This window comes from Gadus morhua, chromosome 12 (assembly GCF_902167405.1).
Source record: "Gadus morhua chromosome 12, gadMor3.0, whole genome shotgun sequence".
Classification (NCBI taxonomy): domain Eukaryota; kingdom Metazoa; phylum Chordata; class Actinopteri; order Gadiformes; family Gadidae; genus Gadus; species Gadus morhua.
The window spans coordinates 1,701,219-1,728,840 of record NC_044059.1 but is presented as its reverse complement, the minus strand read 5'-3'; the positions used below and the strand labels follow the sequence as shown (position 1 = coordinate 1,728,840).

The 27,622-nt window shown below is 42.0% G+C and overlaps 1 protein-coding gene across 2 annotated transcripts; it reads left to right on the top strand.

Annotated features, from left to right (window-relative positions):
- Positions 1 to 155: 155 nt before the first annotated feature.
- Positions 156 to 27,414, top strand: itpa (inosine triphosphatase (nucleoside triphosphate pyrophosphatase)). 2 transcript variants are annotated; one of them, XM_030372403.1, is made up of 8 exons: positions 270 to 774; positions 977 to 1,034; positions 1,116 to 1,180; positions 26,362 to 26,435; positions 26,583 to 26,614; positions 26,718 to 26,830; positions 26,902 to 26,978; positions 27,091 to 27,414. In XM_030372403.1, the coding sequence occupies exons 1-8, from the start codon at positions 712 to 714 to the stop codon at positions 27,221 to 27,223; spliced, it is 615 nt and encodes a 204-aa protein (XP_030228263.1). In that variant the 5' UTR covers positions 270 to 711; the 3' UTR covers positions 27,224 to 27,414. The 2 variants fall into 2 exon arrangements, with proteins under 2 accessions (XP_030228264.1, XP_030228263.1); XM_030372404.1 differs by lacking the exons at positions 977 to 1,034; positions 26,362 to 26,435; positions 26,583 to 26,614; ... (1 more) ...; positions 26,902 to 26,978; positions 27,091 to 27,414 and adding exons at positions 2,305 to 2,441; positions 3,103 to 3,608 and having other exon boundaries at positions 156 to 774.
- Positions 27,415 to 27,622: the final 208 nt, after the last annotated feature.

Here is a 27,622-nt window from a genome sequence, read left to right as displayed (position 1 = left end):
TTGTGGTGAAACAATTGAAGTTATTGGCTGCCTGTAGTCGGGATGTTTATAAACGGGGCTCAATCATGGACATAAAAAGAAGGCTCAATCCGTTTTGGTTTTAATTTCATTGAACGCAGCCCGTTCTTTCGCACAAACAAAGCCATTGGAAACACGTCTAAAAGCACTGATGAATGCATATGTAACCCAGTTCCTGTTAGGGACTCTTATTCTGAAGGAGGAGAACGGAATTGTCTGCGTTAGGGTCGCTGTTTTGTGTTGGGAGCGCTGGAAATAAAGTGGATCGCCCCGTTCGGTGAATGGAGTTAACCGATTCTTCTTCTATATATTACCCAAGTATAGGCAACAATAAAACGCTCGGTTACACATATATTTTTGTTTTCACATGTTAAAGTAATTATCCCATACAAAACTAATCCTATATTGATGAAAGCCCCCCCCCTTCTAACGTTTATTAGCTCACGTTAGCCATCAAGCTAAAGCCACAAATATTATCGGATCAATCTTTGTACATTCGATTATTAGGCATAGATTAGAAAACAAAAGGAGATCGTTAATACTTTGGAATAACATGGTAATTAATGAAACGCGCATGCGCTTTTAAAAGACAGCGTTTACAGGAAGTGCGTCATTATTGCGCATCTAGGACCCCGACTCGATCCGGCAGCTGGTACCCCCACCGGCTCGACTCTGTGAAACTACGAATTCGTCATGGCTGTACCCGCCGGTAGATCCGTGGTTTTTGTCACTGGAAATGCCAAAAAACTTGAGGAGGTACGACTGCTTTCGTGACTTTATCTGATATACAATGAAACCAATGAAACATGCATACCGCATGTGTAATGTGTTTGATATGTTGTTGATGTTTTCGGAAACTAGCCTGATGCCTCGCCTGCCAAATACAGTTACCTATATTTATACTCTTACCAATGCAATTAAATCGACGAGGACCTATGCTAAATCATTTGGGTTTCAGGTAATTCAGATCCTGGGTGACAAGTTTCCATACAAACTAATTTCCCGGAAGATTGACTGTGAGTAATATGAAAAGAGATATTTAATAATGTCAATTGATTTAAAAGCATACATTTCACATTCGTTTTTACCACTTCCAGTGCCTGAATACCAAGGAGAGCCAGACGAGATTTCTATACAGAAGTGTAAGGAGGCCGCACGTCAGGTTTGATTACTCTCATACTTATGGTTATTAGGTGGTTCGGTTGTGAACGTATCAGTTCGAATGAACGAATCTTTAAGACGAATGAACCAAGCTGGTTCCTCTCTCTCGTTCGTCTCGTTCGTTCTCAGATTCGACTCCTCCCAGACCCACTATTCGCTGACAGTTCGTTCACTCACTGTGTGAGTGGTGAGGAGGGACCGACTGAGAGACGTCATGACTCACGAGAGCCAGCCAATCGTATGCTGTTCTAGGACTGAGTCTAGGACGCTCTCGTTGAATTGTAGCCAATGAGAGACAGATATCAACCGGTTTCTTGGGGTAAAAACAAATGGGCTTAGTGAGCAAGCTATTATTCACATTGGCCATCTGTTGCATGGACGTATTTAAAGGATACATTGTACATATTTATAATTTGAAATCCGTCCCAGCCTTTATACCACAGATACTCTAGCATATAACCGCGTTGTCCGATTACAGTTTAATGCATTTTTCACAAGTCACCGCACCATTCGTTTCAATAGGAATCGCGCCGGTCCATACTTTCAACATTTACATATTTGAAATTCGTCCCAGCCTTCATACCACAGATACTCTAGGCGGGTCTAAAGCTTATAACCGCCTTGTCTGATTAGTTTAATTATTATTATTTTTATTTTTTTTTTTACAAACTACCAGCTCTCGTTGTGAAGACTAGTCACCGCGCGATTCCTTTCAATTGGAATTGGGACGGTCTATACTTTCAACATAAAGTGTACGTATTTGTCATTTGAAATTCGTCCCAGCCTTTATACCACAGATACTCTAGGGTCTATAGTATATAACCGCGGTTTCTGATTAGTTTAATTCCTTTTTCACAAGTTACCAGCTCTCGTTTTTGAAGACTAATCACCGCGCCATTCGTTTCAATGGGAATCGCAACATTTATACCAGCCTTTATACCACAGATACTATGCATAGTTTTGTTGGAACGCCCACTTGGAGGGCAAAAGACACTATTTCAACTGCCGGTCCGCTGCCCGCCAGCTACTTTTCTTTGCTAGCTTTGGCTTTACTTTAGTTGATAGTTGTTGTGCAATTGGCTGCACAAATCGACGAGGAGACAAGCCTGGGTTGTGCTTTTACAGAATCCCGTCTGAGAAAGAAAACCCAGAGAGGAGGAGGTTGTGGATATGTGCCTTGAGACGTGACTCCGTCCCTGGGGAAAACAAACAATGGCAACCATCAAAGTACACGCGTCTTTGTAGCGAACATTTCATCAAAGGTAAGGTTAAGCTCGTTAGTCAACACAGTATTTTAATTATTGTACTGTCAGTCATTATATATTTACGTATTCGTTCTGACATGGTTCGCTTAAATGGACCTATGCACCCAACTCCAGCGGCCTTGCTAATCATTTTCAGTCTGAAAAGATAACAACAGTCAGATGTAGGAAGGGGAGAGGGTTTTACCAATTTGCATGCAGTGTAAATTTTCCGAAAATTCAGATGATATTATTCGTTTACGTCATTTTATTTCATGAATAAATTATTATGGTAACGTTAGTTATATGAATGAAGTACTGTAACAAACGTGTAGTTTAGATGTCTAAAGTCTTAACAGCTAGCTCAGGATAACGTTACTTATTTCTCTTTTTTTTTTTTTCTCTTACAGCCAGGAGAAATATCATTTAGCAAAATCCATTACAGTATCATGAAACTGTCTGAGAACATAATGACTAAAACTGACTTTATTTAAAACTGTGTTCCACTACCTACTGTAAACATTGACATAAACAAAATTGGACTAACTAAATACAATTTTCAGTAAATGACAAAGACTAAAACTAAGTTAACACGGTCTGAAGGAATGATATCACAATGTTCTTGATGTTACTAATAACTTGTTGGCATATGTGGGACATAAACCCTCTTGTGTCATTATAGGTGCCAAATGTGACAACCCTTTGTCCCCTGACTGGGTTCCATCCATCTTCTCACACATTCCAGCCACCAAGAAGAGGAAAAGGGAGAAAGACATGGAAAGGTATGAGCAGCACAGCAGAATGAAGAACAAGAGGGTGGAGGAGAAAAAGAAGAAAGATGCAGTGGATGTCCTCCTTGACCTGTCATCAGTACCAGATGCTGGACCTGCGCCACCTGCTGTGGATGAAGTGACAACAAGCCATGCGAGGAAAACATTGCAAGATTACAAAGGGAGTGTAATGACCTCAGGGAGGAAAACCGTAAGCTGAAAGACATTATTAAATCAGGAACATTTGATGAACTGGCTTTTGAAAAAGTTGATGAAAAAGTGAATGCAATGACTGGAATCCCCACATATTCAAAGTTACAAGTAGTTTTAACATTTGTGTTACCATTTCTGCAGACTGGTACAAACCTCTCTCCCGTCCAACAACTTCTGTTAACTCTTATGAGGCTGAAAATGAACCTTCCCCTGTCATTGCTTGGTTGTATGTTTAAGATCTCAATTCCAACTGCCAGCAGAACATTTAGAAACACCATTGAAGTGCTGAATGCAAGACTTGCTCCAGCACTTTTGATTTGGCCAAATCGAGAGGAGCTTCAGTTGTCAATGCCTATGATATTTAGACAGGTTTTTCGTAAATGTGCTTGTATAATTGACTGCTTTGAAATTTTTATTGAAAGGCCTAGAAACCTAAGAGCACGAGCACAGACATACTCAAAATACAAACATCACCATACCATGAAATATCTAATTGGCATTACACCACAAGGAACAGTTTATTTTATATCAAAAGGATGGGGTGGGAGAACATCAGACAAACACTTGGCTGAAAGAAGTGGATTTTTGGATCACCTCAACCCAGGTGCTGTCATACTAGCTGATAGAGGGTTTGATGTGGCAGATTCAGTTGGTCTGTACAATGCTGAGCTTAAGATCCCAGCTTTCACTAGAGGCAAAAAGCAGTTGGGTCCAGTGGAATTAGAGTCCACACGAGGACTTGCATCAGATAGGATACAGGGGTTTTTCTAGAAAAAAAAAAGTAGCAGGGAGCAGACCCCTGCGCAAAGCCGAGGGAGCAACGCGGGGGATGTTGTGGAAGGGGGGTCTCCCCCTTCCACGGCGCGAAGCCTTTGAAAAAATAATGATTAAATGGTACATTCTGAGGCTATCTTAGAGAGAAATTCTAGCTCTTGTGGTCATCCTGAAAAACTAAAATACTATCAACTTTTGGTAGACTTGTACAACTTTACCCTGTAAATAAACACGACAAATTTCAAAAATATTTGCTAAACTTTTATTAAGTAGGACAAATCACAACAGCAGCCGTCTGTTCCTGAGACTGCCCCAACGGCTCACTGCCTTGTCAAAATCAAATTGATCAATTGCAGGCCCCTCAATACTGATCCTGAGGAGGTGGTTCAGGGTAGTGTTAGTCATGGTAGACCTCCTGTGCCATGCCTCTATGGAACAAGTTTTGGGGCTCTAGAGTCAATAATGGCGACGCTATAGAAATGTTACTATTGTTGTCGTTTTCAGTTTTGCACTTTGCAGACGGTCCCTAAGCTCGCGTCTGAAAGCCGACTGCTCGTAGAAGCCAATGCAATTCACCGTTCGCTAAAGACGGCTCGTTTGGATGAAAACTATGTTGTAGCTGGTTCTCTGGGTTACTACACTTTTATTGGGCTAATTCGGCCATGCAGCTGCCATTTAGTTCCCTGCTACGGGTTCCCTGGTAACAGGGAACCCTGTTCGACTGTTCGACTGTTCGTTTTGCTCTCGCAAAACTCTTGATCAACACTCAGCATTTGTTTATTTCTGTCGTTCATTGAAACCGCTTTGTGCAGAGAGAACTGGAATGGTCTTGTATACTTGCTTAGCATCTTAGCGCCTAGACCAAAAACCCATTCAAATACATAGTAGCTAGCTAGCTAGCTGCTAATAACTTTAACGTTAGCATGTCGACTCGGTCTGGGAAACTCCAATTCGGATCGGAATATTTTTGGAGTAATTATAAGTTATTTGAGGATCAGACACATTGTCAGGTGGTGGTGTTGGGATATTTTCGCGGAGAAAAGATCGTTTTGAGAAATAGTGTATGTTGTACAGCAGCATGTAAGTACAGATCCAAGTCTGACAGGTTCAGTCGGCATTTCGGTAGGATGGCCCACGCCGGGAGTATCGGGGCGCAGCGCCCCTGTTCCCTTGTTTAGAAAAAACCCTGGGATACATGTGGAAAGACTTATCGGTGAGGCAAGGAATCGGTACACCATACTTCAAAGTACAATTGGGATTCAAATGTGTGAAGCTGAGCATCCTGAAGGTCTTACACCTCTAGATAAAATAGTCTGTGCTGTGCACTGACAAATTTGGCTCCTTCAATTATTCCTTTGGGTTGAACATGAGAATAAACTTTAATAACAGTGAAGTCACTGTTATTTCCATCAATGAAATAAGGACAGTGACAAAAATGAATTCATACTTTTAATATTTTTGTGTTTTATTACCTTTTTACAACATTTTTCTATGAATTATTGGTCCCATTGTAATAAATAATTTGTTTTTGTAAAGTGATTGAAAAATCCTTGAAATGTAACATTACAAAAGAGTGGCAACTCTGTAAATAACTATATACATCTATACAAAACTGTACTGTGTGTGTGTATGTATATATGTAACTATATACATCTATATACAAAACTACTGTGTGTGTGTGTGTATGTATATATGTGACTATATACAAAACTGTACTGTGTATGTTTATATGTAACTATATACATCTATATACAAAACTGTACTGTGTATGTATATATGTAACTATACATCTATATACAAAACTGTACTGTGTGTATGTATATATGTAACTATATACATCTATATACAAAACTGTACTATATATCTATCTGTATATACATCTATATATATGTAAACACACCTGTGTTGAATAAAACACTTACACTTTGTTCAGATTGTTCTGTTTTTTGTTATCCCTCTTCTCTTTAGCTATTTCATGCATACAGTCACTGCATTTCCAACTTCATATTTTTAAATGTGTGGTGTCAAACTTTAAGCAACTTCTATGAATGAGTTGTGTTTTACAGATTCCTGACTTACACTCAAGTCTGTCTTCATTGTGCAGTACAGGGACCCCACAGTAACAGCCCTTGCCTTCAGATGTTTTTTTGCCATGTGATGTTAGAATAGGAGCTGTGAACACCTTTGCTACAAGCTCTGGGATGATGGCACATTTCTTCACAAATTTGCTGACCTTTTCACACATGGACTCAAAAAAGTCAGTATCAGGCAGAATCCTCTCAATGTGCATTTCCCAATTGCCTCCTTTCCCCGGTCCCCAGACTGCAAAGTCACATTAGCTTGCTTTTGTCAGATGAATTCGTGTCTGCACCTGATCGAAGTACTGATGGTCCCTCTTTAAGAAAAGTTTACCGCCAACCTCTTTGAGACAGAACGTGCTGTCCTGTTTACTTTTCTCCACCAAAGTGCTATGCTCAAGACTGCTGGGTGCCTTTACTTCCAACACACCCATTTCATGGCAGTCACATGTTAATATGTCGTCTGGGGATGCCCCTAACCATGGATATTGAGGGTTGATGACCAGGCCTCCCTTCCTGACAGTGAGGTTGGTGTGGTGGCTCTCCATCATTTTGGTGTACTCAACTGCCGTTCCCTCGTGTTCAGTGCCCCATCTAAAACCAGAAAAATGTACACAATGTCATTCTAAATGATTTGTGTTTTACCAGCAAGGTGATAAGGTAAGTAAATGTTAAGGTAAGTAAATGTTAATCACAAAAGTGCTGGTGAGGGAAAGCACGACAATTGGCAGAAAAGTTTTTAATACAGCCGTAGTCATCTTTCACAACATTGTGGGCTTATAAAAAAACAACATTTTAAATCTACATGCAGACCACTTGCGTTTCAAGTTGCATGAAGATTTAATGTGTCGTGTTTTTTTATAAGCCTACAATGTTGGAAAGATGACTGGCTGTATTAAAAACTTTACTGCCACTTGTCGTGCTTTCCCTCACCAGGGGTCTCATTTATAAAACTGTGCGTGGGATCGTTACTAAAAGTGTACATGCGCCCAAAAGCCAAGTTTTGCGTGCGCCAAAAAATATTCAGATTTATAAAACCCTGCGTACGCACACCGTACGCAATCTTTGCTTTATAAATCACAGACTGCCTACAAGTGTGCGCAGCTGAATCAGCTTCACGTTCCGCCCTGTACACGCCCCTTTTTAACCATAAATGGTCAATGCAAATGACCTCATGAATTCGATCTGCATATAAAACGGACTCGGATGCAAGTATTATGTCTTGTCGGAAACAATAAACAAAAGAAGTACTGAGAAAAGCAAAAAAGCGAAATTTCACGGAGGTTGCAGTGGAGACATTCATGGGAGAGATGGAGGTCCGAAAAGTAGTTTTGTTCGGTGGTCACGGGATTGGGATCGCCAACAACAAAAAGCAGAGTGAGTGGCAACATGTTGCTGCAGCAGTGAACTCTGTCAGTAGCACGGAGCGCACAGTCCCAGAATAAAGGTACATATTTTTATGTACCAATAAATCGTTATGGTCCCTAAAGACCCTCTCCCTCCGAATCCTGCCATTTGCATGGTCCGCCAGAAGTGCCATATGGTGCAGCATTATCAAGGCGCTCACCTCTGTATTTATATGGTTACGGTAATAAGACTGACCGAGAACACCTTGGATAATCAGTTTGTAATCACCCACGTAAAATGTTCTTGAGCATAACCCCTTTTTAATGCCTGATTTGTCATGAAAAGCATCAAGAGTAAAGGCCTATTTAGGGTCGTTTTAGACGCAGAGACGTAAGCACGTAATTTACACAAGGGACTTGTTTTAGACAAGTTTTGATTTACGGTTCCCGTAAGGTTCCTTAAGGATTGCGCGTGTTGCAAGGGGATTCTCCGCCAGAACAGTAGGGGGAGCAACGAACGAATCTGTGGGCGTGGAAGTTGAAATCGCTGGCTTGTTTATATTTATAATCATGGCCGCGGAAACGTATTCTCAGCAGGGGTCGCTGGAAAAAAAAACAGCCTGGACTCGACTCTCAACTCGCTACATTGATAAAAAAGATATATAGCACCGCAGCTCAATTTCACCAGTGCATGCGCGCACAGTCGAAAATCGATCGTTGTGTTCACACCATGGTTCACATCCAGCTGCTCACAGAACAAGTTTAGCGCGCCACCGCTCCCCTCACACTTTTTCAGATAACTTTTTTTCAGCACTAGGTCATATGAGCATTACATAAATGCTGCGTCTCAAAATGCCTTGGACAGCAGCGACGATGACCCGCTTTGCCACGGGCCGAAACAGTGCGGAGCGACCACAGCCAGAGCGAACACAGCGGGGCAGAGGAGTGTCAGGAATAGTCTTTTGTGTACACATCAGTACGGCCTATTTGCACTACTGTTTAGTGGCAATGCAGTGTTTTATTCTATGCCTTTTAATTTTCGTATATTATTTCAATGAATACAATTTATTTATTTATAAAAACAAGATCTGGTCTTCAAATCTTTTTTCCAAACATAGGTCGCGTTTGTGTTTATATTCGGACCAATACGGTACAGCGGGCGCTCACATGACGTTAAGCATTTCCTGGTGCATAATGTGACGCTTCAGAACCAAAAATCCCGTTTCTCCCCGTTGACACAACACATAACCGGCGTTTTCAGAAATCTCCACTTTGGCCGGAGTTTTTAGAAATAATCGTTTTCTGTGATAAGACAGGGCCTCAGACAGGGGGTGCGGCAGCACCCCCAGCACCCCTACTTCCCGCGGTACTGTTTATAATTATCATAATTCGTTCTTGTGTTTTCCTCTTCTCCTTCTTCAAAATTCTTCATTCGCTTCTGTCACGGCCTTTTAAAAATGGCGCTATTAGGCTGAAAAAACCGGAAATGTGAGACTCCTGAAAGGATGTGGTTAGCTGGCCAATCACAGTCTTTGCGAGCTGCGTAGGGCCGTAGTGTTTTAGTCGCATAGTCAGGAATTTGGGCCGACGCACTTAAGCACGTAAGGGGGGATATTTTACTGCGCAAGGGGGGTTATGTATCTTACGTGCTTACGCGTTACGTCTAAAACAGAGCATATATTGGCCTTAACGGACAACGATTGTGATGAGGAGTTTGGCTTGTAGTCTAGTCGTAATTTCTTGAACCCAGAAATGTTGAGTACCCTAAAGTTTTATTGCAGAAATGTAATCTATAGGCCAAATGGATGGAATTGAACTTGGTTGCTAAAAGTTGCACTTTGGGCAATTTGCATAACTAGCATAATAAGCAAATTTAGGCGAGACACCACAGGTGAATAGGGTAAAAAATTAAATAACAGAGATCACCATGAAACTTTCTTAGTTGATTACTTATGTTAAGATGAGAAAAAAATATATTGCATGTTTTTGGTATTTTAATTTTTAAATATGCAAATGAGGCCTTATCTCATAAAATCATACAAAGATGCCAAATAAATATATGCAGCATGCACATACACACAAACCAAAAATAATTATATACAGCAAAAGACAGAACTTTATACAGCATGCACACAGACATCATTTGTTTCCTCATTCCCTTCAGTCTCATCTTCTTGGTCTTTTTTGGTATGTACATGTATTGTGAATGGGTTGCAGCAGCAGACCTCACACCCTTCACACTTGCAGTAGTCAGTGCAACTGATACTTGCAGCATGGCAGCTGCAGTTTCCTTTGCTGCAGGCCTTCAATGTGCTGCAGGTAGAGCTGGTGACATCAAGCAGATTTATTGGAGCTGTCACGTTAAAATTGTACCGGGGGCGAAAATTGTACCGGCCTACGTCATCGTTTGTTTACATCCTGACAACCTGCCCGGCAACAGACGACGCGATGCAGAAAACATGTTTCCAAACGACGAAATAACATTATACAGATAGCGGATCGCTATCTGTATTATGATAGATAGCGATAACACTTGTTTTTACTTTATATTTGTATTGTATTTAATTGTTTAATCGAAACAATAAAAAAATTTGCCCGCGAAACGGGCGATCGCGTCAAATGACAAATGTTTTGCCCGCGAAACGGGCGATCGCGTAGGACGTAGGAGGGTTCTTGAAACATAATACAGATAACGGATCGCTAGATAACACTTGTTTTTACTTTATATTTGTATTGTATTGAATTGTTTAATCGAATTTAGCTAGTAAACTGAGTGTTTTAAGCAGGTTTCATAGTCTAGAATGTTCAAGAACCTTCCTACGTGATTTGACGCGTCATTTGACGCGATCGCCCGTTTTGCGGGCAATTTTTTTTATTGTTTCGATTAAACAATTAAATACAATACAAATATAAAGTAAAAACAAGTGTTATCGCTATCTATCATAATACAGATAGCGATCCGCTATCTGTATTATGTTATTTCGTCGTTTGGAAACATGTTTTCTGCATCGCGTCGTCTGTTGCCGGGCAGGTTGTCAGGTTGTCAGGATGTAAACAAACGATGACGTAGGCCGGTACAATTTTCGCCCCCGGTACAATTTTAACGTGACAGAGCCACTGCCTGGATGGCAAGAGCGGGCATGACAGCCCCTTCTTTAACAACCTCCCACCCAAACTTACTGATGTCTCTGGCCTCTGCAGGAGGCTCTCTCTGACCTGCAGCCTTCCACAACATGACCTGAAGATGAGCACGCAGTATGTGCAGCATCAGGTTGGCATCAGTTGGAGGAAGCTTCTTAAGTTTGGGAAGCTTTTTGCTGCCACTGTAGATCTGGTAGCGAGTGTTACTCATCGACTTGGCCTTCTTCTGCCCATACAGTGCGATAAAGAACTCAGTCCCAGTATCTTTTAGGTCCCTATGAGTGGCATCAGGTTCCCCAAGCACTGTATTGAGACTTTTCAGTACTTTCAGCGCAGATGTCTTGCCCTTCCCACAGGGATAGGAGGCAGTGTCACATCCCGACAGCGCATGCATCCCCAGGAGACCTTGACATCTGTCACCCAATCCTCTGATGGGGGCATTTATATCCAGGCTGGTGCCATTCCACTTCTCCATCTGAACTGTTGATTGAACATTGGCCTTCCATGCCCAGTACACCAACAGAACAAATACGTCAGTGTCATCAGTTAGGATACGTATTGTCAGAGCCCCTGCTTCAGCTGCTTGCAGCATGTAGCTAATGAGGGTGATGTCAGCCTCCTCATGCTTCACAATGCAGTCTGTGTGGTTCACATATAAGATGTTATTAGTGGTGAGGTCAAATGTGCCCAGAAGGCGCGATAACTTGGTCTTAGTTGATGTGCTCTTCATCACAGCTTCTCGACAAGGAAGGGGTGTGTTGACTGTCAGCTTATAATCAATTGCACCAATAACTCCTCGCCTTCTCCTCTCATGATCCTTAGCAGTGGATTCATCATTGTACTGGTCAAAGATGACGGGGGTCTCATTAACTCCAGCTGCAGTATAGGCATTGGAGAGGCGCGTATCGATGCTTGAGGCAATGTCCTTAATCGTACCTGCCACTGGCCAGACAATGTGATAGAGCAACTGACTTCCATTAACTAGAACAACATTGGGAAGTGGAGCATTTTCATCAGGTACTCCCAATCTTTTGACAAGGACAGACTTGTCACCCTTCCTCAGGCAACCAAATTCATCAATGAGTGATGGTGGAACTGGACTGAGCTCATGATCAAAAACATCTTTCAACTCTATGCCACGCTGCTGCCCCACGACTAAGAGTCGAGCAAAGAGGGCATCCATGTCGTAGATAGGCATGCCTTTCACAGTCAAAGCTTTCTTCATCACCTCCATGGTTGTGATTCTCTTACCAATGGGGCTATGGAAGCCTTCAGGAAGAGAATCTGCAAAATCTTTGCTCTGCTGTTCACCAATGTGAAGAGCATTCTGCACGTTCACCGAGTCTGGTGCCACTTGTCCATTCACGATGTTGTAAAGAATTTGCTGGTTCTCTTTTAACGGATGACAATGTTGCTGGTACTCCTCCATGATTTTATTGCGATTTCCTCGATACATTTCTTGTCTTCTCTCACCTTCCTCCTTATGTTTCCATCCATTCTGCTTCACATTTCATTCACATGATCACAGTCTGTGGTCCATCTTGCAGAAGATCTTGCAGGAGTACAGCCATAAGCATCCGATATGCACGCAGTGCTTTTGTCCAGGATTTTTCATTGAGAATGTTGGCGATGCCACCAAATGCCACGGCAAGCAGTTGTTCCATGCCAGAACCCTTCATCAAGAATCCAATGCAGCCAAGGAATGACATCAGAGTGTGCATCATTCCAGGATGGATGGTGACAGACTTCTATCGCATTGGGTCACTCCATTGGATTAGACACGCCACAATGTAGAGCTGCAGGTCCACTGTGATGCGTGCATACTTCATGCCAAAGCTCTTCAGTGATCTCTCAAGGTAGTCTAGGGTTGTGAGCACGGTATCCGGGTGTGAAGGTGGAGAATCGATAAGGGGCCCAAACACTACAATAGTTTTAGACTTGTTGGTAGTTTGTGATTTTCTGTCTTTGTATGCGTTATAGCCAGCCCAGTCCACTGGAAAAATAATTTTGAGCTTGCCATTATCACACGATCGGATTTTGTGTGTATGCAAATTAGAGCACATTTAACGAGATAGGGCCTCATTTGCATATGTAAAAATTAAAATACAAAAAACATGCAATACATTTCTTTCTCATCTTAATATAGGTAATCAACTCTGAAAGTTTCATTGTGATGTCTTTTTATTTATTTTTTTACCCTATTCACCTGTAGTGGCTCACCTTAATTGCCTATTTATGCTAATTATGCAAATTGCCCAAAGTGCAACTTTTAGCAACCAAGTTGAATTCCATCCACTAGGTCTATAGATGACATTTCTGCAATAAAACTTTAGGGTACTCAACATTTCTGGGTTTACTATTGGGCCTATGGGGATTACGACTAGACTATTGGTTTTCCACACTTGGGATTTAATTGACATTTGATTATGTGTTTACAGTGTCACATAAAAATATTATGTTATTGACACATGTTGGACAGATGCTTTATTCCATGCAGTCGCGCCGACAGTATGGAGTGATGGGATTAAATATAGAGAATTTATTTTTATTTATATTCTAAGGAGATGTTTCTGGAGTTATAACTGAGAAATTACGCAGTTGACTTAAATTATTCTGATTACATAGATTTAACGCATGATACGGGTTGAAATTAAATTTATGAAGGGCGATGATAAAACATTATCGTTCTTCTCGCTCTACAATTGTCCCGTCTGACTTCAGTTCACCACCCCACCATCTGTGTCGCCAATTCTTCTTTTCCTCCAAACCATGCGTACGCATGGGTCAGAGTTTGCTTATCTTGGCGTGGAAAGTCACGTACCCAACTTTCAGCCCCGTTTTGTGCGTACGCAACGGTTATAAATGAGACCCCAGCTCTTTTGGGGTTGCTTTTGCCCTATTTGAAAATCCTGATTTCCACTTTTTTTGTGTGTTGCTTTTATCCAGTGTTAAGGGGATATGAATACCTGAGAGAGTGTGGTGTGTTCTTGTTTGGGTCCTTGTAGGCCACTGGATAGCACTGTTTCTTCAGCAGGGAAACAGCTGGTTTTTCTGGGTCCGTGTGGCAGGCTGCTCGGATGTTTGACGCAGTCACCCTTCCTGCCTTCTGGTCAAACCACATGGCACATTTTGCCTGTGGTCTTGTCTCATTTTCTATGACACGGCACTTGAAAAAGGTATCAAGGTAGAGTAGCAAGTTAGTGATATGTGACATCTAAACAGTGATGTATTAGCTTTAATTGACAAAAATATTAGAAAAAAAGTGACTGAGGAGAACGTTTTCTGCACTTGAGCTATCATAGTTACTGCCTGAGACATTCCTGACATCCATATCTTCAATCACATTTACTGACTGATGTAAAATTGTACCTGTTCTTCTGTTATGCTTAACCCTGTAAACACTTCCTCACTCTTTGCCTGCAGTTCTTGGTGTGACAGTGACCTGTGCTGGGGCTTGTACATCTGGGTGCTGGGATGTTCAGTTGCACTGCTCGAGGTATATACCTCTTTGCATGGCCAGGGATAACAGACAAAATTGAACTTTTGACCGGTTGCTTTTCAGTGCTTTCTGATGAATGTAGCATAATGTAGAGTGCTGTGCATTCGTCTTGGGTTGGAGGTGGAATCTTGACCGGGGGGAGGTCACCACAACCATCAGCAGATCTCTTTCTCTGGGCCTTTGTGAAACCTATCTGGCTCCCTTCTGCATACCCTACTGTCCTTATGGCTGCCATACTAGGCTCGTTCCAGCTACAGGCCTTATCAGTGCATGCAGTGCCACTCAGTTTGTTCACAGCTGCGAGCAAAGCGTAGAGTATGGCACCTACATGTGAACACACTTCCCCTAAACCGGCCATACATGTGCAGTGGCCAAATCGCACCAATCCCTCTTTCTCCACAGCAACCCAAGCTGTCAACTGGGAGTCATTTAACCTGTAGGAATGGTTTACCTGACATTTGGGAGGAAGAACGTTTTGATTAGATTTATGTTATGAGGGACTGTGTCAACCTAACCAAAATATTCATGCATTGTCACTACTGCCCTAGAATGCTGACTGAAAAAGTGAACTGACACTAACAACCCAGATCAATGTTAGCTAACGCTAATTAACACTCACCTTCGCTTTGACAATGAAAAATTTCTTGTCCTTCACCTCCCAAACGGCAGCATTATTGACCCATCCAGATTGAAAATACATATAACTGTCCGTACTTTTGTATGCTCTCATCCTGGCGGCTGTGTAAGGGGAGGGATTCTCCACAAGATAAATGTAAACATCTCAGAATTGGAGGTCTGGCAGGGACTTGGCTGTTTATAACGGCTGAAATACGGCGGCGGGTGCCGTGTATGGGTCGCAAGTGCCCAAAACTTGCAGTTTAAACATATACCTGGTATTTTCTTCTTTGGAGAGATGATTTAAATATGTGTGGCTTGAAACCGTTTGGAAATTGACAGGTTTGCGTTGTTGTTCTCCAGCGTTTCCAGTGTTAGCCGCCATCTTGGAACCGGCTTTTTACCCTCCAGGGGTCAGCGTGAGTCACGTGACTGAAAACGATGAATAGGGTCTATAGACCCTATAGTATCTGTGGTATAAAGGCTGGTACGGATGTCTAATTACAAATATGCTTACTTATAGACCGTTGCGATTCCCATTGAAACGAATGGCGCGTTGACTAGTGGTCTTCACAACGAGAGCTGGTTAATTGTGAAGAATGCATTAAACTGTAATCCGACAACTCGGTTATATGCTATAAACCCTATAGCATATAACTGCGTTGTCTGATTACAGTTTAATGCATTTTTCACCATTAACCAGCTCTCATTTTAAAGGCAGTGTTAATTTTGGCAGCTAGATTTAGTCTTGGGCTGCACAGTGTTCTGTTTATGAGAGCCTAACACCTGGGACCCCCACCATCATTGCTAAATCAAGTCTATTATCTTGCTGATATGTTAAACATCCAATAATCAACTACATCCCCATCAGACGCGAATTGAATCACGGAAACGAATCACTAAATCCAATCCTAATGGTTATTCAATGATCATTGAGTGGTAATGGAGCGTTGGGACCTAATGAGATCGAAAAATATGAATGGGTTTTAATGGAGAGAAAGTAATTATTTTCGGGTCCCAGTCTTTATACGCCCGCGGTTCTATGCCCAAATAGCATATAACCGCGTTGTCTGATTACAGTTTAATTCATTTTTCACAATTTACCATGCATCTGATCACTAAATCCAACCCTAATGGTTATTCAATGATCATTGAATGGTAATGGAGCGTTGGGACCTAATGAGATCGAAAAATATGAATGGGTTTTAATGGAGAGAAAGTAATTATTTTCTGGTCCCAGTCTTTATACGCCCGCGGTTATATGCCCAAATAGCATATTGCTTGGGATTTAATTGACATTTGATTGTGTTTACAGTGTCACATAAAAATGCTATTTGGGCATATAACCGCGTTGTCTGATTACAGTTTAATTCATTTTTCACAATTTACCAGCTCTCGTTTTGAAGAATAATCAACGCAGCCTTCGTTTCAATGGGAATCGCGATGCTCTATACTTTCAACATAAAGTGCACATATTTATAATTCGAAATTCGTCCCAGCCTTTTTACCACGGATACTCTTGTTAGTAAGGCCTTTATGTTCCCTAGGGAACATAGGCCATCGATGAAACCCTTACATCCTATTCGTTCTTGAGCCTTCCGATCCAGTTGTTGCCATGTCAGCCCTTTCGTCTTCATCTCCTGCTCTGTGGTTCTTCTCCAGGTGGCTCTAGATCTTCCTTCTTTCTCTTGCCTTGTGGGTTCCATGTTAGGGCCTGCTTTGCAATTGATTTGTTTTTTCTTCTGAGTGTGTGGCCTATCCATTTCCATTTTCTCCTCCTGATTTGGGTCTCTATTGGTTCTTGTTTGGTGAGTTCCCAAAGGTTGGCATTTAAGATGGTGTTGGGCCAGTAGATTCCCAGGAGGCATCGTAGACAGCGGTTGCTGAATGTCTGTAGTTTGTTGAGTATGTTGGTGGTTGTCTTCCAGGTTTCGGATCCGTAAAGTAGAGTGGATTTGACATTTTAGTTTAGTTGACGATTTCTAGTTTGGTCTTGAGTGATATGTTTGTTTTCCAGATTTTATTTAAGATGTTAAATGTTGTCCTTGCTTTCCCAATTCTGGCTTTTGCATCCTCCTCCGATCCTCCTTCTATATTAATTACAGTCCCAAGGTATGTGAAACTGGTTAAATCCTCTAGCTGGTTTTGATCCATGGTTATTGGTGTGTTCTTGTTGTTGATTCGCATTATTTTGTTTTTTGATGAGTTGATTTTGAGCCCGAGCGAAGCAGCAGTTATCTCTAGTTTGTGTGATTTCTCCTGCATCTGTTGGTGGGTGTGTGCAAGTAGTGCCAAATCATCAGCAAAATCCAGATCCTCTAGCTCAGGGGCGCCCAACCTTTTTTGACCCAAGATCTACTTTTCAAATTTAATTTTATAAAAAAAAAAAAAAATGTTTTTTTTTTTTTTTCTTCACCCCTCGCGATCGACTTGGGATCTGTCGGCGATCTACTGGTAGACCGCGATCGACTGGTTGGGCACCCCTGCTCTAGCTGTTCGGTCAGGCTCCACTGTATGCCAGTTCGGCTGTTGTTGGTTACCTGTTTCATAGTCTATAAGAGGAACGGTGAAAGCAAGCATCCCTGCCGCACCCCATTCAGGACCTCAAAGGCCTCTGATACGCATCCTTCATGGAGAACTTCACATTGCATCCCATGGTAAGTGTTCTTGATGAAGCTGATGAACTTTGGTGGGATGCCATAGTGCCCCATAAATTCCCACAGCATCTCCCGACAGGCCCGGTTCCAGAACAGAATGCCTTGGGGTGCATCTGAGATTACCGGGGGTGCACCAGTACTATACTAAAACCAGCTAGCCAGCTTCAGTTCAGACTTCGCTTTTTTACACACAGGCTTTTCCTACCATAGACAAGCACTTCTGCGTAGTTCTACTGACATGTTGGGACAACAAACAATTACTGTGCTTAAAAGATGGTATCATATCATGTCTTGTGATGTGGAGAACATTTCAGCTGCAACATTAGCTTATTGATATCTTAGATAGCTTTGAATATGAGATAGGTTTTTGAGGTGTAAAAAAGAACAGAATTCTACACACAAAAAAAAACATGTGACTGCAATTCAAAAATAACGATTATTTTTTTTATAAATTGTGCCAGGATATTTGACGTAACAAATAATTGTACATTGCCACTTATAAATAAAACAGATTTTAGCTGAACAAGGAAAGAACACTTTCAAACTTTGAACTTTGAACAAAAAGTAATCATACTCTTAAAGTTAACACGATTGTAAATAAATGCAATAAAAAGAAATATGGGTTCTTATGAACATAATACATTTAATACATGTATTGGATATCCAACGGATATCCAACGGATATATAACTGTTGCTGCCGAAGAAGTTCAACGTCACTACCGTGCGCACCATAGATATACTATATGGGTGCGTGCATTTTGCACACGATGCCGGCCGGCGGCCAATCACAGCAGCGCTGATATAGAGCGACAACATTGCGACCTCGAGTGTGATATTGCTTTATACAACAGTTATACTAGTAAAATGTACTGTTAATAATAATAATTGACAATAGATTTTGATTTGTTTGTTTATTTAATCATATAAACGAATGAAATTGCTTCCGGCAACAAAAATAGATCCCCACTGAGCGGACTATTGCCAAGCAACATATAAACAAAACACCATACATAAATGCGGAGGGATTTTGTCAGTTTGGTGAACAGTCAGAGTGATGTTGGATGCTGATATCTCAACGGTATTTAATGGAAATTGTCACAGGTTTCATTACAATTTGTTTTGTGAGCAAGTATTTTATTATTTTTTATCATATTTATAAAAAAAATAATCTTTTTTATTTTTTTTCAATTGAGGGTGCAAACATTTTTTTTGGGGGTGCAATGCATGCTTATGCACCCCTGTAGAACCGGGCCTGTCTCCCGATCCACACCGTCAAAAGCCTTTTCAAAGTCTATGAAATTGACTAAGACAGGAGTGTTCCATTCGACGGATTGTTCTATGATAATCCTGAGGCTGGCTATAGTGGTCTCCACAGGATCTAATGTTCCTGAAGCCGGCCTGGTTTTCCCTCAGTTTCACAACCACCGCCTTCTGGAGTCTCTCGAGTAGGGGTGCAACGGATCATCATTGATCCGTGATCCGTTCGGATCATCTATTTCGGTTCGGCACACGCATGATCCACGGATTGATTTATGAAAAAAAAAAATTGTGCGCATGTTCAGTCCACACGCAGCCGTAACCATTCCTGCTAGTTCCAGGGACAGAGCTAACACGCTCTGGGTAAAAGTCTGCAACAGTTCCCTTTTCAATAAGCAAACAGTCCTATGGCTCGTTGTGATTTATTGTCCTCAGCGTACAACATGAAGAACAGTGGGCATGGAAAATAAAAAGTAGGCTAGACTTCGGTGACTACTGTAACGCGATAACTGCTGCCTCCAGTGCTACGTCTGTTTCCATATACTCGCGCTGCCACACAAACCTGTCGCCTAGGTTACCACACAGACGTAACACGTAGCTGACATAGCGACTGCTAACATAAAGAAAAACACATAGAGCATGGCCACGCATTTACAGCGACATCACCCCGGTGTTTCACTGACAGGAGTGAAACCGAAAGCGGCTCAACAACCGCTCATCGCCGCGGCATTTAAGCAGCCCCTTCCTCCACAATCAGACCGGGCTAAAGCAATCACAAACGCTATTTTATTTTTTTTGCTGATCCGAAAAATGATCCGATCCGTGACTCTGATCCGAGGAACGATCCGAACCGTGAGTTTTTTGATCCGTTGCACCCCTACTCTCGAGTATAATGCGGTTGAGCACCTTTCCTGGTGTTGAAAGCAGCATTATTCCTCTGTAGTTTTTACACTCCCTGAGGTCCCCTTTCTTTAGAATGTTTTCAACATTCTATCTTTAGAATGTTGACATCTCTCCAGCCTGGCGGGACATTTTCTTCCTCCCAGATAAATTTGCATGAGATGGTGAAGCATGTTGGTGGAGGTTCGATGTCTGCCTTGAGGGCTTCAGCTGGTATCTCATCCGGACCCTCTGCCTTGCCTCCTCTCAGGGCCTTGATGGCCTTCTTCATTTCAGTCTTGGTGGGGGGGTTGCAGTTTATCTCAAACAGGTTTGCGGCTGGTGGGATCTCGGCTGTTATTTGAGGGGGGTGTCTGTTAAGCAGTACTCTAAAGTGATCCGTCCACCTCTTTAGTTGGTCTTCCTCGGTTGTGAGGAGTGTTCCCTGTGAGTTTGTAATGTGTACTTGAGTTTGTTTGAACTTGCCTGTGAGCTTTTTTGTTGTTAGGTAGAGTTCCTTGAGGTTATTCTTTCCTGCTGCTTCCTCTGATGTTGTGCTAGATCCTCAATGGACTTCTTTTAGTCTCTTCTGACACTTTTTTTCACTTCTTTGTTTGCTTCTTGATATTCCTTCTCCGCTGTTGCCTTTGTTGCTCTGGTTTTACTTCTGTTTAGTACCTCTTTCTTCCCCCTTCTCTCGCTCACTTTCATGATTGTTTTGGTGGATAGCCAGGGTTTGATGTTTGTTTTCCATCTCCCTACCACTTCTTTGCATGTCTCTTTCCAAATGCTTTTCAGACCTTTCCACGTATCCTCGAGTGATCTTGGGGTTTCTGCTTCCTGCTGTTGTAGTAATTGTAGTGCTTGAAACCAGTTGTGTAATGGGACTTGGTAGAGTTCCGATGTGCCTATATCCTGAAATTGCTGTGCATTGAATTTGACTCTTGTCTGAGTTTCATGCATTTCAGTTTCAGCTGGATCCTTGCTGCAACCAGGTGATGGTCAGATCCAGCATCAGCTCCTCTTCTAACTCTGACATCCAGCAATGAATGCCTAAAACTTTGGCTAATGCAGATGTGGTCAATCTGATTTTCTGTGGTATGGTCAGCCGAAACCCAAGTTGCTTTAACTGATGTCCTTGTGTGGGAAAATGGACCCACCGATGACCAAGTTGTTGTCTGCACAAGCCGTTGCAGATCTTTCTCCATTTTCGTTGATGGATCCTAGTCCATGTCTTCCCATTACCAGTTCGTAGCCATTGTTGTTTCCTCCTATCTTGGCATTTATGTCTCCCATCAGGATGATTATGTCCTTTTCTGTCTTGGCCTGGAGTATATGGTATATTCGGTTGTAAAAGTTATCCTTGGTTTCATCGGCTGCGTCGTTGGTAGCATTGTACTACCTGGAGGTTTATTTTCTTGTGTGTAGTATGGGATCTGGCTGTGATGATCCTTGAGTTGATGGGTTCCCAGCTGATAAGGGCCCTCTGTGCTTCTTTGGAAAGCATGAATGCTACTCCCTCTGTATGTGGTGCAGAGTCATCTGGGTGCCCGGAGTACAGTATGGACTCTCCGCTCGCCAGCTTGACCTGCCCTGTCTGAAGCCATCTGGTTTCACCCATACCAAGGAGAGATGGATTGTACCTCCTCATCTCCTCCGCTATCACTGCTGTCTTTCCTCCTGCATACATGGTCCTCACGTTCCATGTTGCTTTGGTGGTGGGTCGTCTAGGGGTCAGAAGAAGCTTCGGACGCACTGTCTCCTTGCGATTTTCCATGTGCGTCATCATTTTTTCTTTAGCTTGGGTCGCTGCAGAGTCTTCCTTTCCAAGACTTTGGGATTTTTTAGTTATAATAATACAATTCATTTATAATACCCTTTTCATCCGAAGATCTCAAAGGGCTACAGGTTAAAAGCAAAAATAAAACCTTTGGCTCCCTCTAAGAGTGGGAGCCAAAGGTTTGTTGAAAAATAAATGTTTTAAGACCTTTTTTAAAGCAATCAGTGGATTGTGGTGCCCTCAAGGTGTCAGGGAGGGCATTCCACAGGCGTGGGGCGGCAGCACTGAAGGCCCTATCTCCCATGGTCCTAAGTTTGGTTCTGGGTATGTGGAGGAGGTTAGAGTGAGTGGAGCGGCGGGAGAGTGTTGTGTTATGTTGGTTGAGAAGTTCCATTGAGGTAGGGGGGGGCATGTCCATGGATACATTGGTGAGTGAGGAGGGAAACCTTGTAGTCAATCCTGGTGGAAACCGGGAGTGAGTGGAGGATGGGGGTAATGTGCTAATGCTTGCGCACTCTCATCAGGATCTTAGCTGCAGAGTTTTGTATGTATTGAAGCCTCTGCAGGCTCTTGCTAGGGATCCCGATGAGTAGTGCATTACAGTGGTCCAGTCTGGAGGAGATAAAGGCGTGAACTCGTTTTTCGGAGTCTGTGAGGGAGAGAATGGGGCGGAGTTTGGAAATGTTGCGGAGGTGATAGAAGGAGGTCTTGCAGAGGTGATTGATATGGGATTCAAAAGTGAGTTGGGGGTCCATTTTTACGCCAAGATTTGTGACTGATGATGAGGGAGGGATATTTGAGCCAGAAAAGTTGATGCTGGTTATGGATGATGATTTGGTCTGGTGAGAGGTGCCGACCAGGATGGCTTCGGTTTTGGAGCTGTTGAGTTGGAGGAAATTGTGCTCCATCCATACCTTTATCTCCTCCAGGCACGTGGTGAGTTTTGATGGGGATGACGGTCATGTTGCAGGTGAGCTGGCAGCTGTGTCATTGACATAGAGCTGTGTGTCGTCGGCGTAGCAATGGAATGAAAAACCATGGCGGCTGATGACCTGACCAAGGGGGATGAGGTAGAGGATGAAGAGGATGGGGCCAAGGACTGAACCCTGGGGGACACCGCATGTGACTGTGTGTGTCTGTGTCTGTGTGTCTGTAGTTTTAATCAACGTTTCTGTAGCATGTAGGTTTTTGCGAGTTGGGGTTGCTAGCCCCAAGCCCAACCTTCCACCATTTCTGGTTTCTGGAGTTTTGGAGTTGGTTTGTTATTCCTCTCGCCTATCCTAATGTCTTCCAGGTAATGGGTTACAGTCTCATACCACATGAGGCCAGACAGGGTTTGGGTTGTGTACAAGCTGTCTCGGCACATCAAGCCCAACCAACTCCTGCTGCTGTGTAGTGAAAGCAGCACCCAGGGCAAGCATTTCATACCAGCAGCGCGAGACAGATGGATACTCTAGGGTCTATAGCATATAACCGCGTTGTCTGAATACAGTTTAATTCATTTTTCACTTTAGCTCTCGTTTTGAAGGATAATCACTGCGCCATTTGTTTCAATGGGAATCACGACGGTCTATACTTTCAACATAAAGTGTACATATATATAATTTGAAATTCGTCCCAGCCTTTATACCACAGATACTATAGGGTCTATAGCATATAACCGCGTTATTTGATTACAGTTTAATGTAACAGTAAGCTGACAACGTCGCTAATTAACACCGCAACTGCAAATTAACCACACAGAGATAACCATGGCAACCGTTCAAACAAATTATATTTTTGCGATCATTCTGCGCGCGCATCCTTCGTGTTGATAAACAAATAATCCCCCTATACTTATAAGCAAAGGGGGGGGGGGGTGCGGGGCCAGACACCTGTGTGATTCTCTGTCAAATTACATAATCTGTTTTAACGAACGAATCAAACGAAAATAATCGTTTTGCCCATCCCTAATGGAAACGTTTACCTACACCCGCAAAAGTCAGGTCGTTGATGACTGCTACTGCTACTGAACTTGATAACTTACCACAGCAACCAGGATTTATATAAATGGAAAGTTTGATTTATAGAGGAAACGAGATCTACATGTTGAAAAATATGTTGATATAGAATATATGCAAAAATTAAAAATCTATGATATAGCACTGTCAGTGCTATTTAGTCATTTTGGTAGTATAAAAGCATAGGAAATAATTCATAATGTTCAATAAATACGTAACTGGAATACGAGACTGAATTCATTTGTATTAAAAACGGGTAATGTTATTATGCGTGACCATTGCAAAACCATTGCGAAAAGGTTCGCAATGGTTTAGGCCAGAGTTCTTCAGGGAGGGCGCAACGTGAGAAAAAAATAAACCCGAAAAAAACCCTGAAAGTCGTTGATTCAAATCATCAGTCGTACTTCAACTGTAGAAGTAACATAACCAAATCAATTTTCAACCGTTTATCTTCGTGCAAACCATTTAACAAATCTACACAATTTCGATATCATTTAAAATTTCTTCAGAATCACAGTTTTAGTTTCATACCGCATCGTTTTCAGCTGTTTTCATTGAAGACGTCTGGCCATTCTGATACACCTAATTCTAGACATCGTAACTCATTCCTTTTTCAACCGTTAACATCGTTCAAACCATTAAACAAGTCTACACACTTGTATCTTCAATACTATCTAAACTGAATTTTGATAGCATTTATACTTTTTTCAGAATCACAGTTTTAGTTTCAAACCAGCATCGTTTTCAGTTGCTTATAATAATTTAGGTCACCATAGCAACGCCGGTAAACAAACCCCGCCGAATAGTCGAATCTCCGGACTGAAAAGGCAGATCTGATTCGACTCAGAAAATTCAGAGTCGGGGACCGCCCTAGAAAATAATATTGCTGGCTAACTTTAGCAAAATGGATCGGTTTTTTGTATCTAAAGCTACAGTGAGTAAGGAGACAGAGTCTGGGGCAGGCAAAAAAAGAAGAAAGTATGACCATGAATATTTAAACTTGGGATTTTCATGGACTGGATCTGAAGATGCTCCACTGCCACTGTGTGTGGTTTGCAAAGAGGTGCTAGCTAATGACGGTATGAGACCATGTCGACTCCGGCGTCATATTGAGTCTGGTGACCAAGCCCCGGGAGTTTTTTGATAGGAAGCTAAATTAACTGCGGTCACAGAAGAAAGTAATCCGGGGGGGGGGGGGCTCAGCTGAAATTTCATCTCTGAGGGGGGGCTCACTTTCTCACACTTTGAAAACCCCTGGTTTAGGGGATGAGTAATTCCTTCACTCGTTCACAGAAATAATGTACAAAGTCTTGTACCTTACCTTATTCCTTCCGTTTTCCAAATTATTTTTTGCCCCGACTCAAATGATTTTATGGTCACGACTACCGTGAGGAAAGATTGGTTTTTTACTCTTTATATAACGATTTTAAGGAAAGTCAACGGTGAAAATTAATGAGAAATTAAATTCCGGGACCAGAGCTTTTCAAAAAGGGAGCGGTCACTGTTAAGGCCGGTTTATAGTCCTCCGTAAAGTGCTGTACGTAGACATGGAGACCCTCTCCGTAACTTACGTGCGCATCCAATATCTTTTATCTATTCGTCGACTCAATGGAGCCGGCAAGAGCTGTGATTGGTCCTTTAACTAAATAATTTCCGGATTCACTTTTTCCCGGTTTGACCTTGCACCTTATTTACTTTGTACATTGTTTACTTTGCACATTAAGGACCAATAAAACACCAAATAAGATTTGAAAACCTTTGGACGTTTATTTTCAACACTATTTACATGGTTTATAGTCAACATATAAGATTGATCGGGCGGCGAATTGCATTGTGTATCCGACATCCCGACGGAGAACATCCATGCTCGAGGGGACTCCGTAGCTACTTACGGAGTCAGATAACGGATACGGAGTCGGAGTAGTATACTTTGGCCTTACGCTCTACAGTAACAGGGCCTTGCAGAGAGTGCAAGCCTTATTTGAGTGGGACCACCTTAGTGACTGTTGGGGACAAAGGTTCTATCTACTAAGTATGATATCGTCGATTGACAAAACAACATGGCTGCCAGAGGCTCAAAATAGGCAAAATTTTATTTAACGCCAAAAGGGGGGATTAATTTAACCTCATCATCATCAAACTTGTTGTAGTTAAAGGCATGTGGATTAATATGAACTGCTCAATTAGCGATTAACTGATAAACTAATTTTGGAAGGTTATATTTTCTGACCGTTCCACCTACAGTAATAAGATCCTTTAGACATTTGTTCCTACGAAATCCGTAGGAACCCTATTGTAATTGTTAGTTATTATTTATTTTTTTCCTGACAAAATCGGCCATATCTATAAAAATAGAGACGTCCGTTTGACAGTGGATTTTGACACAGTATGCGTTAGAAACATGGTCGGTGTTTGTTTTGATATGTTAACTTCCAGTAAAGGGTTAGTGTTAGGCCTTAGGGTTAGGCCTTAGGGTTAGGGTAAGGCTTTAGGGTTAAGGTTAGGATTAGGGTTAGGCTTTAGGGTTAGTGTTAGGCCTTAGGGTTTGGGTTAGGCCTTAGGGTTAGGCCTTAGGATTAGACAACGGTTAGGGTTAAACCAGGCATAAAAACTGGTTCATGCCTTAAACCAGTTTTTAAGGCATACCAATGCCATGTGACTATACCAACGAAGCTCACCATACCTCCACGTACGGAAGACTTGCCCTTGGCAGTCTACTGTCATACTGTCGGTCATATTGTCATACTGTAGGTTACATGGTCATACTGTCGGTCAGACTGTCATATGGTCATACTGTCGGTCATACAGTCATTCTGTTGGTCATACTGTCTGTCACACGGTCAAACGGTCATACAGTAGGACCCCTTCATGGTTGCTTGCAACTATATTTATTAATTGTGATTCTATTGCTGGCTGTCCATTTTGTTTCAGGCTGATGGACCAGTGATCGTAGAAGATACCTGTCTCTGCTTCAGGGCACTGGAAGGGCTGCCTGGTCCCTACATGTAAGTATAGCATAAATACCGGCCATAACACACTAGATTGAATTTGACCAAGTAATATTTGCTGCGGTAACATGAAGTGACCCACCACTGAATTAGTATCACATGATTACGACTGAATCTGAATCCAATATTCTCTCTTTTTGTTAGAAAATGGTTTCTGGATAAACTTAAACCGGAAGGTAAGAAACAAAATTGGCCAGCTTTCTATATAGCGAAGCATAAATAATGCTGAATGTGAGTGGATTATGTCATTTCAATGTCTTTTCGTTTTGTATTTCCAAGGCTTGTATAAACTGCTGGCGGGATTTGAGGATAAATCAGCATGGGCACTCTGCACTTTTGCTTTCTCTGCTGGGAAGGAGGAACCAGTCCAGCTCTTCAGGGGGACAACAGAGGTCTGTCAATGTTTATGGCAATGTTTTTATCTTACTTTGTTTTATCATGCCCACTAATTTATCTTACATAGGGCCTTATTGTGGAACCCAGAGGACCGAGAGACTTTGGGTGGGACCCCTGCTTCCAACCTGAGGGATACGAGAAAACGTGAGTTATAATGTTTTTGTTTGGGGAAACTGCTTTTCAGTATAATGCCACAAGGGGGTGCTACAACTCAATACTTATTTGTTTCTTTTACTCAACACATACTTTTTCACAGCTATGCCGAGCTTCCAAAAGAGGTGAAGAACACAATTTCTCACCGCTACCGGGCTTTAGCCGCCATGTCGGAGCACTTCTCTAAGCTGAAAGACAACACAGCAGAGTGCAAAAAGATAAAGCTGGAAGATTAACTTAACTTTTCTTATATAATCGACACACCTTACCCTCTGGAGTCACTTATTACTTACACTTTTTTTAATTTGAATGCATCAAGTCATGATATAATTTTTAAGAACTGGGAATGGTACCAGATTTTCAATTCAATTTTGGTGTTACTAATTGTGATTTCTTATATATCATTTGTCCATCTAAGTTAAAGGCACCCAGTGCAACTTTCGAGGCTTAAAAATAAACATTCAATTTCTAGTCTTTTTTACACGTAGTAAGTTTCAATAACTCCATACCATTACATACCGACATTCAAGCAGCAAAGATGAGACGTCGTTGTGTGGTGAGAACTGATAGAAAATCGATAACAACAACAATGCCGCCATTTTCTTTATTTTTTGTAACCTACAATAAATAAAGCA

Excerpts from the sequence above, each read along its gene's own strand:
- itpa (XM_030372403.1), top strand. The coding sequence starts at position 712 with ATGGCTGTACCCGCCGGTAGATCCGTGGTTTTTGTCACTGGAAATGCC. Across the intron at positions 1,035-1,115 it reads AATTTCCCGGAAGATTGACT|TGCCTGAATACCAAGGAGAG; the intron begins GTGAGTAATATG and ends TACCACTTCCAG. Across the intron at positions 26,436-26,582 it reads GGGCTGCCTGGTCCCTACAT|AAAATGGTTTCTGGATAAAC; the intron begins GTAAGTATAGCA and ends TCTTTTTGTTAG.